At 40.2% G+C, this 15,432-nt stretch overlaps 1 protein-coding gene across 2 annotated transcripts in view; it reads right to left on the bottom strand.

Annotated features, from left to right (window-relative positions):
* Nucleotides 1-762: 762 nt before the first annotated feature.
* LYRM1 (LYR motif containing 1) overlaps nt 763-15,432 on the bottom strand; it is a 29,942-nt gene continuing 15,272 nt past the window's right edge. For both annotated transcript variants that reach the window (XM_052635707.1, XM_052635708.1), the window contains 3 exons: nt 8,248-8,406; nt 4,222-4,314; nt 763-1,275 (listed from right to left, as the gene is read on the bottom strand). In XM_052635707.1, the coding sequence (XP_052491667.1) occupies nt 1,159-1,275; nt 4,222-4,314; nt 8,248-8,406 (369 nt within the window). In that variant the 3' untranslated portion in view covers nt 763-1,158. The remainder of the gene's footprint in view (nt 1,276-4,221; nt 4,315-8,247; nt 8,407-15,432) is intronic.

Here is a 15,432-nt window from a genome sequence, read left to right on the forward strand (position 1 = left end):
AGACCAAAATAAATAGAGATTTTTCTTTATTGGTGATTACCCATCCGCTCTGGAGGTAAGAGGGAAAGTGAATGTGAAGTCGCTCAGTCGTGTCCGACTCTTTGCGACCACATGGACTATAGCCTATCAGGCTCCTCTGTCCATGGGATTTTCTAGGCAAGAGTGCTGGAGTGGATTGCCATTTCCTTCTCCAGGGGATCCTCTTGACTCAGGAATCGAACCTGGGTGTTCTGCATTGCAGGCAGACGCTTTACCCTCTGAGCCACCAGGGAAGCCCTAAGAGGGAATGATGCTGATATACAAATGACCTGCCATGGGAATCTCATCTGTATCCACACATGCAAGGGTATAAGTAAATTGTTTTGATCTCTACTTGTTCCATTTCTGTTTGGACATAATTTGAAAGCCAGCTTAGCTCTTGTACTTCCTAATTATGTTAAGATAAAATTCTCATAATGAACGCAGTATGAGTTTCTAGTGAGCATTTCAGGTCTTGGGTGTATCCAAAGTAATCACAGGCTTTAAGATAAACTAAATATATGCATTTACCTAAGATATGCACTTTTGTGTATGTGTACATCTAGGGCAGAGATGTATCTCATAAAATTTCAATGAAAAACCATGATTGATCCAAAGGTGATGCACTTTTTAAGGGAATTTTATCTGGAAATGGTAAGTTCCAAAAGACAACAAAGCACACACAAAAAGTCCACTTTTAAGTAAATCTATAACTTGGAAAAAAAAATAAGGCCTAAAAATATTCTGAAGGGTAGTGTATAATCCTAAAGTAGCCATGAGAACTTCCATCAACTGGCTAATTCCTTCATATCAGCTGGCATGTCTGGTGATTGGCGTTCCCTTGAAAGCTTCTGTCACCCTTCAGTCTTCTGCCCACAGGCCTTAGTTTTGTTTCCAAGTGGTGCTTCAGTGAGGATATAAGGTCCATGACCTCTAAGGTTAGTGTTTGTCTCGTCAGGCAGCAAGATCCTCAAAAACTGTAGTGATGTGTGAACACACATCGTTCAGACAGTACCAATATTTCAGAGGTTTTAAGAAGATAATTGGATTTTTGCTCCTAATCAAGAAGAATTGTTAACTGGTTTATATTCAAGGCTTAGTTGGCTCATCATTCTCAGAAAAAAACAACTTTATTCTGAGTTAGGAAACTTCATCATGAGATTTGAGATATATTGGTTTGGAAAATTTCCTCAGTTTCTCCTGGCTTCGAAGTCCCCGGCCTCGTAGTGGGGTAAGGCCCATCGGAGGCAGATGAATCTGAATAATAAGAATAATGATAATATTAAAAATTATAGGACTTCCCTGGTGGCACAGTGGATAAGAATCTACCTGCCAGTGCAGGGGACATGGGTTTGATCCCTGGTCTGGGAGCCACTAAGCCTGTGTGCCACGACAACTGAAGCTGTGTGCCCTACAGCCCACACATGACAAATACTGAGCCTGTATGCTGAAACTACTGTAGCCCGTGCTCCCTAGAGTCTGTTTCACAAGAGAAGTCACTGCAATGAGAAGCCCATGCACTGCAACGAAGAGTAGACACTGCTTGCTGAAACTAGAGAAAGCCCACACAAAAGCAATCAAGGCCCAGCACAACCAAAAATAAATAAATAAAGATAATAAAAGAATTGCAATCATTGCAGTAGCTTACATTCACCAAAGATTTACTAGGTACTATGTTCTCTGCTAAGTGCTAACTCTATGTTGTTTTTCAGATGCTAAGTCATCTCCAACTCTTTGCAACCCCATGAACTGCAGCATATCAGGCTTCCCTGTCCTTCACTATCTCCCAGAGTTTCCTCAAACTCATGTTCATTGACTCATGACGCCATCCAACCATCTCATCCTCTGTCACCTTCTTCTCCTCTTGCCCTCAATCCTTCCCAGCATCAGGGTCTTTTCCAGTGAGTCAGCTCTTTGCATCAGGGTCAAAGTATTGGAGCTTCAGCTTTAGCATCAGTCCTTCCAATGAATATTCAGGACTGATCTCCTTTAGGATTGACTGGTTGGATCTCCTTGCAGTCCATGGGACTCTCAAGAGTCTTCTCCAACCACAGCTCAAAAGCAACAATTCTTCCATGCTCAGCCTTCTTTATGGTCCAACTCATACATCCATACATGACTACTGGAAAAAAAATAGCTTTAACTATATGGACCTTTGTCAGTAAAGTGATGTCTCTGCTTTTTAATACGCTATCTAGGTTTATCATAGCTTTTCTTCCCAAGGAGCAAGCATCTTTTAATTTCATGGCTGCAGTCACCATCCAGAGTGACTTTGGAGCCTAAGAAAATAAAATCTGCCACTGTTTCCATTTTTTTTTCCCCTTCTATTTGCCATGAAGTGATGGAATCAGATGTCATGATCTTAGTTTTCTGAATGCTGAGTTTTAAACCAGCTTTTTCACCCTCCTCTTTCACCTTCATGAAGAGGCTCTTTAGTTCCTCTTTGCTTTCTGCCATTATGGTAGTATCATCTGCATATCTGAGGTTGTGGATATTTCTCGAAGCAATCTTGGTTCCAACTTGTGACTCATCCTGTCTGGCATCTCACGTGATGTACTCTGCATATAAGTTAAATAAGCAGGGTGACAATATATAGCCTTAATGTACTGCTTTCCCAATTTTGAGTCAGTCTGCTGTTCCATGTCTGGTTCTAACTGCTGCTTCTTGACCTGCAGACATGTTTCTCAGGTGGCAGGTCAGGTGATCTGCTATTCCCATCTCTTGAAGAATTTTCCACAGTTTGTTGTGATCCATGCAGTCAAAGGCTTTAACATAGTCAATGAAGCATGGGTGGTGGCAATTTGATCTCTGGTTCCTCTGCCATTTCTAAATCCAGTTAGTACATCCAGCTTGTAATTCTATACTGATTCATTATTCCTTATAGTCCTTATACACATTAATTCTCAATATAATCTCACAAAAATATTATTCTAATATTCATAGATGAGAAAATGAAGGCTCAGAAGGATGAATAACTTGCTCATGATTATATATTAAGTGGTAGAACCAGGATTAGAATCCTGATCGGACTCCAAAGCTTGTGCTCTTCTTTGCCCTATTTCCTGCATGGAGGGGAAGAACTACAGATCATATAGTGAAATGAGAATCCAAAGAAGGTGAGGAGAAGTGTGTATACAAACTTGTTCTGTGCAGAGTGAAAAACTGGACCAACATAAATGTCCACTGAAAGGGTACTGGTTAAATTAGGGTATATTCTTACAAAAGGATACAATGCATCCATTTTAAAAGATGGAAGCAGAGATATGCAAAAAAGGGAAGTAAAATAAATGGGCAATAACAGTATGCCTAGGTTCCCATGTACTTTAAGTAAAGAAAATGTATGTACGCAAGTATAGAAAAAAAGACTAAAAGGATATAGTACCAAACTATTAGGCTGAGCCAATAAAATATAAAAATGCTGTTTCTGTAGGTCAAGAGTAAAATATTGGCAATTTCATATGGTCTAACTTAAAAGTTATAGTGGTCACTCCCACAGGGTGAGAATTTTTGACAATTTTCACTGTCTTATGCATTCCTTTAAAGTTTGAATTTTATTCATTCTTTTTTAAAAAATTATTTATTTACATTTTTCTGTGCTGGGTCTTCAATGCTGCATGTGGGCTACTCTCTAGTTGTGGTGCACAGGCTTCTCATTGTGGTGGCATCTCCACTTGCAGGGCATGGGCTCTAGGGCACCCAGGTGTAGTAGTTGCAGCTCAAAGGCTCTAGAGTGAGGGCTCAGTAGTTGTGATGTACGAGCTTAGCTGCCTTGTGGCATGTAGAATATTCCTGGATCAGGGATTGAACCCATGTCCCCCACATTGGCAGGTGGATCCTTAACCACTGGGCAACCAGGGAAATCCTGAATTTTATTTTTTCATTAACAATAAACCTGTTTTTTAAAATAATAGAAATAAAAATCTTTCCAAAGAAAAGGTAAAAGTTAGAAAACTATATAAATGTGAGCTGGATTTCCTTTCCATCTAGGGGAAAGTTTTACAAGTAGGAGAAGTCAGGCATTCATTGACATTTTAGCTTGTTGTAATGGGTTGGTGGCCATGCAAGCATAACTTATTTCCAACAGGCCTCCTACAGGGGCTCTAGGCTTTTCGGCAAACACGAGCCCTCCTGGTATATATTCTTGGAGATAACTAGGTTGACAAGGATAGGTACACACCACATGTTAACTGAAGTCACACTTACTGGCCTTGGATAAGGAATCTGGTAATGTAGTCCAATTTCAATCCTGGCTGTGCATTCATCTATACACTGTTTAATCAGGTCTGTGTCTGTGAGCTATTAAAAGGGAAAAAGAGGTGAGATTGTTAGCGTCTTTCCAAGGCTACATAAAGTAGAGGTGCACATTTTCTTAAACTTTTTCAGTTCATCAGCCACTAAATTAAATATTGGTCATTTGAAAAATCAAAAACAATTTAAGATTTCCTGTGGATTAAACTTTAAAAAATCATTTAGCTAATATAAGCACATAGTAAAAATAATTCAAATGACACAAAAGGATATAATATAAAACAAAATCATCTTCTTCTTCTTCCTGTCTCTCAATTTCCCTTCTCAGAGACCATTATCACAAGTTTGTTTGTTTTTCCAGGGATATTCTATGCATATATAAGTATACTTCTATAAGACCTAGTAGTTTTTCTTATAAAAATGAAACCTCTGAACCCTGCTTTTTCACAAACAACTTGAAGTTCCTTCTATATTTACACGTATAGAGCTGCTTCATTCTTTTTAACAGCTGCACAAAATACCAACATATGACTGAATTATAATTTAACCAATCTTCCACCAATGGACATTTAGGTTATTTCCAATCTTTTGCCATTTTAAACAATGGATCTCGTATTTTTAACTCTTACAGATAGTCCCTGCAGATTCAAATTACTCTCTAAGAGGTTATACCAATTTATATTCCTATGAACAATCCATGAATTATATTCCTACAGACAAAGAACGAGAGTGCTTCTTCATACCCTCCCCATGTTGATCAAGTGTTTCAGCAATTGCTGTCTAGAAACCCCCTGAGTAAGATATTGGAGAATGATCCACCTTCTATTTTGAACTGTAAACTGTTTGCTCATTACTGAGAAGAAGAAATGACGTTTGAAATTTCCAAACAGTTAAACTGTGGTAGTCCAATTTCAAGTAAAGGAATAAAAAGTTCATTCTGAAAACAGAAAGCCAGGGAGTAGATGAGGAGACAATGTTTCGAGGATGGAAAATGAGTCAACACATGACTCTACCAAGAGTCTGAAAGTGGGCTTCAAAGCAGAGGTGGGTTGCATCAGCCCCAGATGACACCCACAGTGAAGCCTGGGCTACCATGGCTTGCAAATTCCAAGGGTGTTCCTGTCCTGTGGTACCTCTTGGAGCACAGAAAAGTTCTAGGACCTGCAATGCATAAAAAAAAAACACCACAGCTGAGCCCCTTGGGACAGAGGCTCAGCTTTCTGACCTCTGTATTTCTCAGAAGCTATTCTTCTGCTTGTCTACCTTGGGGGTAGATTTCCATGTTCTCATTTGCCTACTGGGATTCAGAGAAATTAATAAAATACATTTGGGTTATTATTAAGCTCTTATAGCAAGTAAGGTTACAGGAGACTACTTAGGTCTACATGAGGGATTAGGGAGAAAGAAGCCCCTAATAAAGATATAGGGACTGAGGGCTTCTAGGGCTCCAGCTGTCCATTTAAACAAGCTGGATTAGAGTTCTCCAAATTCAGTCATTCAGAGGCTGCCTTTGTGATTTTGTCATCTCCACAACTACCTATACTAATATTAAACTTTCTCTTTAAATGGACTCTGTTAAGTACAGTACTTTCAAAATTATATGATATTATGTTTCCTTTCTAAAACATGGTAAAACAGTACATATTTTAAAATGACAAACCCATGTACCTCCCCCAACACAACAACATTATCTCATTCATGTACTAGCACATACACCTCTCTCTGGCTCGTACCACACTGGGCCAATTCAAGCAGAGGCAAATGAAGAATTATTATTACCTTAACTGCAAGCTCAAAGGGTATTGAGTAGTCCTTAGGTGATTGAACCTGCAAAGCTTTACTGGTCATATACTACTATGATATCCCCATCCCCAGGTTAGACACTGTGAGGCCATGGTACCTGCCTTCAACTATCAAGGATGGTACCTGTGCAGAACAAATCTGACACATGAAACTACAGAAAAGGCACAATGGTACATAATCAACAGGGCAATGACTGCAGACTACTATATAGGAATTCAGAGTAGGTGGTCATCATGGGGTTGGTTGAGGGCAGAGGACTTGAGGAAGACTTCCTGGAGAAGATCAATTGAATCAAAGTATTTGTAAGTGCTCATTAATTTAGTGACAACCACAGACAGGGCCATGAGATACACTAGAAAGGTATAAGAAACTGTCTATGTGCTCAAGGAACTGACAATCTGGTTAAGGAGACCATACCAACATAAATGAAACAAATAAGTAAAAAACTTATGACTGTCTAATTAGGGAAAGGTATAGGTCAGTGGTCTACAAAGTTTTTGATCATCTACTTCTTTCAATAAAAAAACTTCTGAGCCCTGAGAATTCCACGGTGGTTCAGTGGTTAGGACTTTCACTGCCGTGTCCCAGGGAACTAAGGTCCTACAAGCCACACAGTGTGGCAAAAAAAAAAAAAAAGAAAATCCTGAGCCCATAGCTTCCATATGTGTATTTATAAATTTATTAAACTATTAATAATCAATAATATATATATAATAGACATTTTTAAAGGAGCAATATAAATAAATAGAAACAGCACTTACAATATTTTATTTCTATTTCTCAGAGGACTGTTCAGGACCTCAAAGGGTACACACACACTGATGTGGTATGCATGAAATCAGAAAAAGTTTGGGGAAGTTGGAGGATGGTCAGAAGAGAGGAAAGGAGTTTCACAAGCAGGTTGGTATTAAAAGCATGTAGGCTTCAGGGATTATAAGAAGAGAAGGATATTATAGATTGGGAGGGTTTCTCAGGTAGCACTTAACCCCAGTGGTAATTTTACACTTCTTTCCATCTAACTCTGAAACATCTTTCAGGGATCCTGTCTTGGTTTTCCTCAGTTATATCCCTGATGTCTAGTCTGATGTTTGGAACATGGTAGACACTCAGCAACTTGTTGAATAAAAGAATGAGAGCAAAGGGTCACAAAGTAGTGGCAGAAGCTATGGCGGAAATGGGCAAAATGGGAAAGGGAGGTGTTCTTGTGGAAAGATGAATTCTGCTTTGGGCTATTATGCTTGTGGTGAGTTCCTACAGGTGGCTGATGAGAGACCAAGATATGGGATCTGGAGCCATGGTCTTTGGGCCTCAGTATGGAGGGGTGACCTTTAGAGGACTCTTATAGCTGGTAGGAGAGTGTGTGAAAAAGACAGGGCAGAAAGGAGACTGAGACAGGGGTCAGAGGGGGAAAAGCAAGGAGAGTAGATTGTCAGGAAGTTTCACAAAGTGAACAGTGACAACACTGAATCCATGAGATCAACAAGAAAGAGGCAAGGAAAGTCAGGAGCTGAAAACGTCTTTCCACGCTTAGAGCCAGACAGTCTTCCCAAGAGCTGACAGATAATACTTTATGGTTTGTCAAATCAAACCTTTTAGATGGTTTTTGGCTCCCTGGTATTTGGGTTCAGCTAGCTAATGGAGGCACTATTTTACTCAATTCTGAGGTCCCAAAGGGCAAAGCCTCTCTGTTAGCCAAAGAGGCTTGAGTTCAAAGCTAAGTTATAAAGGGAACTTTTGCCTTAATCCTATTCTCTTTCCTCTGAATGGGTTTATACTTCGAGGCTCTGAATAGCTTATGAATTGAAAAAACCAAACACAACTCTGAGCACTTCCTGTGGGAGTGACCGACAACAGGCACAGTGTGTGAGGAACCGATTCTACCCTGAAAAGTCTCACTGGACTGATTTAGGTCACCTGGCTCACGCAGTCTTCTGAGGATGCTGAGCCACTTACCAGCTGGACTGAAACTTGAAGAAAGTGAAGAGAGAAACCCAGGCTGGCCTCTGTTTTCCAGTGGTTGGGTAAGCCAGCTAGGTTGTGCCTCTGGCCCCTTCTTGCTCCACATTCTGTCCCTCTAATTTGTGCTGCTCAGTCCTCTCAACTATAGGATAGAAAAGAAATGAACAAACACCACAAGAATTGCTCTCCTCCTTGCAATATCCAACGGGGCCTACTTACATTTTTGTTTTTTTGGAACAGCGTTCTGGCTTCATTTAATATGTACTGTTTTTCTTTAATGGTGTCTTCCATCTGCCCTGATGCAGCCTGCCATTTCCTCGCAAGCCTGAAAATTCTGCGGTAGAGGCCAAGAACTTCTTGTCGTGTTGCCATTGTCATCTTCCGACCCACCAAAATAGAAGGGAGGATAATTTGCATAAAAATTCACTTTGACAGTAGGCAGTACAGCAGCTGTACATTTTAAAAAATCAAGCTCTTTAATTAGTCTAGAAAATAACTGCTCTTTCTCAACAGATATGTTTGGTAACATTGCCAGAATGGTGCTGTATGAATATCAGCAATCTCTTAGATAGCCTTGTGCATCATCCCTTAGTTGAAGGTTGTTCAACCTTGCTGTTTGCCATGATGACTATTTTTATGACTATGACAAATCAAAAATACACATTTAATGTTCTTTAAACCAGTATATTCTTTCCCAGAATATCTCAGAAATGATGCTTTTACTGTATATACTGATAAAATCATATTACTAACTTGAGTGCACAGGCGAAGGCACATTTTGAATAACTGAATTTTCTAGTTATGTGAGAACTTGAGTTAAATGCAGGGGTTGTAAACTGAAGTGCCTCTGGGGCCTAGCAGGCAACAAAATGAGGAAATTTGGCTAGTGAGGACAGTGGCCAACTAGAGATGTGCCCCCTTGAAACAGAACAGTTCTACTCAGTCCCAGCCAGCTATTCTTATGTAGAATTGAGGTCCTAAGGGTGCCAGATTTCCTGACAGCTTAACAATAGGTGGCAGTCAAGATGTTTAAAATAAGAAATTTCAAAAAACACAGTATTTATTTTTGAAAATGCAAGTACCAAGAGGGCCAAATAAAATGAGTCTGCAGGCTCAATTCCGCTTGTCAGGTTGCAATCTTTTTTAGTTCATCATAATCTTGTTGAAAATATTTCTCAAAATTGTTGGCCTACTTCCTTCCTTCCTTGTCCACATAAGAACTGTATAATAAATACAACTGAAAATCTTTCTGATGACTGAAGATCTTGTGGCCCCTCTTGAGTTTTCACTCTGAAATACATCAGTTTTAATTTCAGAGGATTTGGCTAAGGGAACCAACCCAAGTATATTCCTGAAAGCTAGCAGTATTTTTAAATATTAAATTCCTGTTAAAGTCATTTTTATTATAAAATTTTTCAGATATAGAAAATATAGTTAATAACATAATTAACAGTCATATATTCTTAAAGAACCTTAAAGAATAAATTATTTATATAGTCAAAACCCCATTGTACCCCTTCCAAATCAAATTTCCTCTCCTCTCCCCTAGAAGGAATCACTATCCTGAATTAGTTTACCTTTCTCACATATTGGGCTTCCCTGATAGCTCAGTTGGTAAAAGAATCCACTTGCAATGCAGGAGACCCTGGTTCGATTCCTGGGTCAGATCTGCTGGAGAAGGGACAGGCTACCCACTCCAGTATCCTGGCCTAGAGAATTCCATGGACTGTATAGTCCATGGGGTCACAAAGAGTCAGACACAACTGAGTGCTACTTTATGCTTAACATAATATTGCTTAGCCAGTTAAAATTTATATATATATGAGGTATTATATCCTTCCACTTGCCTTTTTTGCTCATACTTGTACAATTCATCCATATCCTGCAGCTGTGGTTCATATATTCTAACTACTGCAATTCAGTCCACTGCATGAAGCTATCCCAACATACTTGTCTATTCTCCTACTGATGGATGTTGAATTATTTCCCCTTCCCTCTCTTTTTTACTTATGCAAAAACTTCTGCCTATTTTTTAAAAATAATTTTATTTATTTATTTATGGTGTGCTGGGTCTTTGTTGCTGTGTGGGCTTTTCTCTAGACTGGCAAATGGGGGCTACTCTCTAGTTGTGGTTCCCGAGCTTCTCATCTCGTGGCTTCTCTTGTTCTGGAGCACTGGCTCCAGGGCACACAGTCTTCAATAGTTGCAGCCTGTGGGCTCAGTAGTTTTAGCTCCCAGGCTCTTGAGCATGGTTCTGGTGCACAGGCTTAGTTGCTCTACTGCATGTAGGATCTTCCTGGACCAGGGATCAAACCTGTATCTCCTGCATTGGCAGGTGGACTCTATCACTGAGCCACCAGGGAAGCCCCAGCCTATCTCCTTACTGTTAACTTCTATATCTAAAAGAAATTCAGGGATCTTGGGCAAGATGGCACAGTGGGAAGACTCTGAGCTCACCTCTACAGGCACACCAAAATTGCAACTATTGATGAGAAAGCCTGGAATATAACAGAAAAGATCTCCTACAACTAAATATATAAAGAAGGAACACAATGAAATGGGTAGGAGGGGTGGAGCTGTGGTATAGTCAAGATCCATACCCCTAAGTGGATGACCCACAAACAGAAGAATAATTACAAGTGCAGAAGTTCTCAAGAAGCAATAGCTACAAGCTCCACATCAGGTTCCTCAGGTTGGGAGTCTGGCACAAGGAAGAAAAGCCGCTAGAATGACTGGCTTTGAAAGTCAGAGAGGCTTACTTTTTAGAGATCCAGAGAGTGGTGGGATGTAGAGACTGTTCTTAAAGGGTACATACAGACTTTCACATGGGCAGAAGCATTTATGTGAAGGAGCCACATGCTGATCTTTAAGAGTCTTCTGGAGGGACAAGAGGCAACTGGAGCTCATCCTGGAGTCATAGAAACTGATGGAAAGTGTTTTGGGGAGCTCATTTCACCACGTGGACCTATTGCTGGCAAGTGTCACTTTGGAATTCTTCCTTTAGCTTATTAGACATCAACCAGACATCACCAACCTGTCTGGGATGTCTCAGGCCAAGTAGCTAGCTGAGCAGAGACACACCCCACCAACCACCAAACAAGCTGCCTTAAGACTCCCTGAACCCACAGCCATCTCAGGACATGGTTCTATCCACAAAAGGGCCAGGAACTTGCCCCACACACCACACACACTAGCCCCAGGACTTCCAACACCCTGTGGCCTACCTTGAAGGGACATTTGGACTTAGCTCTGCCTACCAGTGCGGCAACACTAGCCTCAGGACCACTACACTACAGCCCTGAAGCCTGCCATGGCAGGACCCAACCCACCTACCATCAGGCTGGTACCAGGCGCAGAATCCCTAGGCTACCACCACCAAGCCAGTATCAGCTCTGAGACATGTTGGGACCTTTAGAGCCAGCTGCCCCAGGATCAGGCCTCATCTACCAGCAGCCAACACAAGCTTTGGGACACCCTGTGCCCTGTAGCCAGCTGTGTCAGGAATCAGCTGCCCCTATCAACAGGTAGATGCTAGACTGGGGAACCATGACTCTGCGAACACCCACCCTAGAACCTGGCTTTAGCCACCAGTGAGCCAGCATTAGCCCTGCAGCCCCTCATGATTTTATAGCCAGCTGTCTCGTGACCCAGTCCCACCAATCAGCAGTTGGCAGTATCAGAACAAGTCAGGGCCTAACTAGCAGTTAGACAATGGGCCAGCCATGCCTACCAGACTGCCCACAGCAGTCAGCCCACCATAACTGAAGGACCCATGCAGTCCACCTAGTGGGTACCCCTTGAGCATATAGTTCTGATGACCAGATAAGAGTATGGTGGCAGGATGCACAGAATGTTTCCTACAAAAGACCATTTTTCCAAGGTCGGGAAATGAAATCAATCTACCAGATATATAGACATAAAAATGGCAAATTAGGCAAAATTAGGTGATAGAGCAACATGTTCCAAATGAAGGAATAAGACAAAACCCTAGAAGAAAAACTAAGTGAAATAGAAATAGGCATTTACCCAATAAAGAGCTCAAGGTAATAAACATAAACATGATCAAAGAACATGGGAAAAAAGTGGATAAACAGACTGAAAAGTTAGATGTTTTTAACAAAGAGAAAATATAAAGAAAGAGTTAGAAAATATAAAGAAAACCAAATAGAGATGAAGAGTATAATAACTGAAATAAAAGACACAGTAAAGTAAATCACTGAAGGTGAACAGAAAAAAGAAGAATAAAAAGAAATCCAGGAGACATTCAGGAAAACAACAAGCACACTAACATTCACAAAAAAAGGGTCCTAGAAGAAGAGAGAGAGAGAGAAAGGGGCAGAGAACATATCTGAAGACATAATAGCTGAAAATTCCTCTAGCATGGGCAAGGAACCAGACGTACAGCTCCAGAAAGCACAGAGTCCCAAATGGGATCAACCCAAGGAGGCCACAAAAAGACACACTGCAATTAAAATGGCAAAAATTAAAGATAAAGAGAGAATATAAAAAGCAGCAAGGGAAAACTAGCAAATTACCTACAAGGAAACTCCCATCAGACTATCAGCTGACTTTTCAGCAGAAACTCTGCAGGCCAGAAAGGAGTGGCATAATAATACGTTAGTATTTTGAGGGATGAACGGGAAAAACCTACAGCCAAGAATATTCTACCTGGAAAGATTTTCATTCAGATTTGATGGAAAGATCAAAAATTTTATAAAGAAGCAAAGCTAAAAGGGTTCAGCACCACCCAAAACAGTTTAGAAGATGTTAAGAGAACTTCTCTAAGTGAAAAATAAGGCCACAACGAGAAACATAAAAATTACAAAAGGTAAAAAGCTCACTGGTAAAGGCAAATATATAGGAAAAGTAGTAAATCAACTATATACAAAGCTAGTAGGAAGGTTAAAAGACAAAAGGAATAAACTCATCTATATTTGCAATAAGTACATAGTTCAGTTCAGTCGCTCAGTCATGTCCGACTCTTTGCGACCCCATGAATCGCAGCACGCCAGGCCTCCCTGTCCTTTACCATCTCCTGGAGCTTGCTCAAACTCATGTCCACTGAGTCAGTGATGCCATCCAGCCATCTCATCCTCTGTTGTCCCCTTCTCTGCCTCCCTTCAATCCTTCCAAGCCTCGGGGTCTCTTCCAATGAGTCAGTTCTTCATATCAGGTGGCCAAAGTATTGGAGTTTCAGCTTTACTATCAGTCCTTCCAATGAATATTCAGGACTGATTTCCTGAATCAGTCCAAGAGACTCTCAAGAGTCTTCTCCAACACCACAGTTTAAAAGCATCAATTTTTCAGTGCTCAGCTCTCTCTATAGTCCAACTCTCACATCCATACATGACTACTAGAAAAATCAGAGCTTTGACTAGACAAACTTTATGTCAGCAAAGTAATGTTCCTGCTGTCTAGGTTGGTCATAGCTTTTTTTCCAAGGAGCAAGGGTCTTTTAATTTCATGGCTGCACTCACCATCTGCAGTGAATTTGGAGCCCAGCAAAATAAAATCTGTCACTGTTTCCATTGTTTCCCCAACTATTTGCAAGAAATGATGAGACTGGATGCTGTATTAGTTTTCTGAATGTTGACTTTTAAGCCAAATTTTTCACTCTTCTCTTTCACTTCATCAAGAGGCTCTTTAGTTCCTCTTTTCTTTCTGCCATAAGGGTGGTGTCATCTGCATATCTGAGGTTATTGACATTTCTCTCAGCAATCTTGATTCCAGCTTGTGCTTCATCCAGCCTGGCATTTCTCATGATGTACTCTGCATATAAGTTAAATAAACAGGGTGACAATATACAGCCTCTTTTCCCAATTAGGAACCAGTCTGCTGTTCTATATCTGGTTCTAACTGTTGCTTCTTGACCTGCATACCAGTTTCTCAGGAGGCAAGTAAGGTGGTCTGGTATTCCCATCTCTTGAAGAACTTTCCACAGTTTGCTGTGATCCACACAGTCAAAGGCTTTGGCATAGTCAGTAAAGCAGATTTTTTTTGGAACTCCCTTGCTTTTTGGTTTTTTTGATGATCCATTGTTGGCAATCTGATCTCTGGTTCCTCTGTCTTTCCTAAATCCAGCTTGAATATCTGGAAGTTCACAGTCTGCATACTGTTTAAGCCTGGCTTGGAGAATTGTGAGCATTATTTTGCTAGTGTGTGAGATGAGTGCAATTGTGCAGTAGTTTGAACATTCTTTGGCATTGCCTTTCTTTGGGATTGGAATGAAAACTGACCTTTCCAGTCCTGTGGCCACTGCTGAGTTTTTCAAATTTGCTGGCATATTGAGTGCAACACTTTCACAGCATCATCTTTTAGGATTTGAAATAGCTCAACTGGAATTCCATCACCTCCACTACCTTTGTTCGTAGTGATGTTTCCTAAGGCCCACTTGACTTCACACTCCAGGATGTCTGGCTCTAGGTTATCTGGGTCAAGAAGATCTTTTCTATATAGTTCTTCTGTGTATTTTTGCCTTATGACCCAGCAATTCTACTTCTGGGTATGTATCTGGGAAAAACAGTAGTTCAAAAAGATAAATGCACCCAATGTTCGTAACATCATTATTTATAAGACAAGATAGGGAAGTAACCTAAGTGTCTATCAACAGATGAATGGATAAAGAAGATGTAATATACACAATGTAATACTACTTGCCATAAAAAGAATGAAATTCTGCCATTTGCAACAACATGAATGGACCTGGAGGGTATTGTACTTAGTGAGATAAATCAGACAGAGAAAGATAAATACTCTATGTTATCACTTATATATGGAATCTAAAAAAAAAAAAGAAATGAATGAATTAAACAAACAGACTCACAGATATAGAGAATGAACTATTGGTTACCAGTGGGGAGGCAGTGGGGCATCAGAGAGGTAGGGGATTAAAAGCACAAACTATGAAGTATAAAATCAGTAAGCTACCTGGATATATTATATAGCACAGGGGTTAGAGTCAATATTTTATAACAATTTTAAACAGAGTATAATCTATAATAATTTTGAGTCATTATGTTGAACATCTGAAACTAATATTATAAATCAACAATACCTCAATTTAAAAAATGATTTAAAAAAGAAATTCAAAGAAGATAGGAAAAGAAAGCTCACTACTGGAGGGCTGTGATTAGTCAGATTTAGGAGAATGAATACTATATTTGCCTTTAAAACAAATTAGCAGGCTGGGAAGATGAGGATTTGGCAAGTGAGTAGCAAGACCAGGCAGTGGTACACCTCATTATGAGTCCAGGACTTTTCTCAAACAGGTCATCTTTTGAGAAATAGGCTGCTCATTGCCCTTTGAGAACAAGACCCATTTCAAACCCCAGGTAATACATGGAGATTCCACACTTTAGGTTGGTCCTAAGCTTATGAGGATTTAGGCAGCTAAAGAAAGCAGAT

Source organism: Budorcas taxicolor, chromosome 2, assembly GCF_023091745.1.
Source record: "Budorcas taxicolor isolate Tak-1 chromosome 2, Takin1.1, whole genome shotgun sequence".
In the NCBI taxonomy this organism is placed as follows: domain Eukaryota; kingdom Metazoa; phylum Chordata; class Mammalia; order Artiodactyla; family Bovidae; genus Budorcas; species Budorcas taxicolor.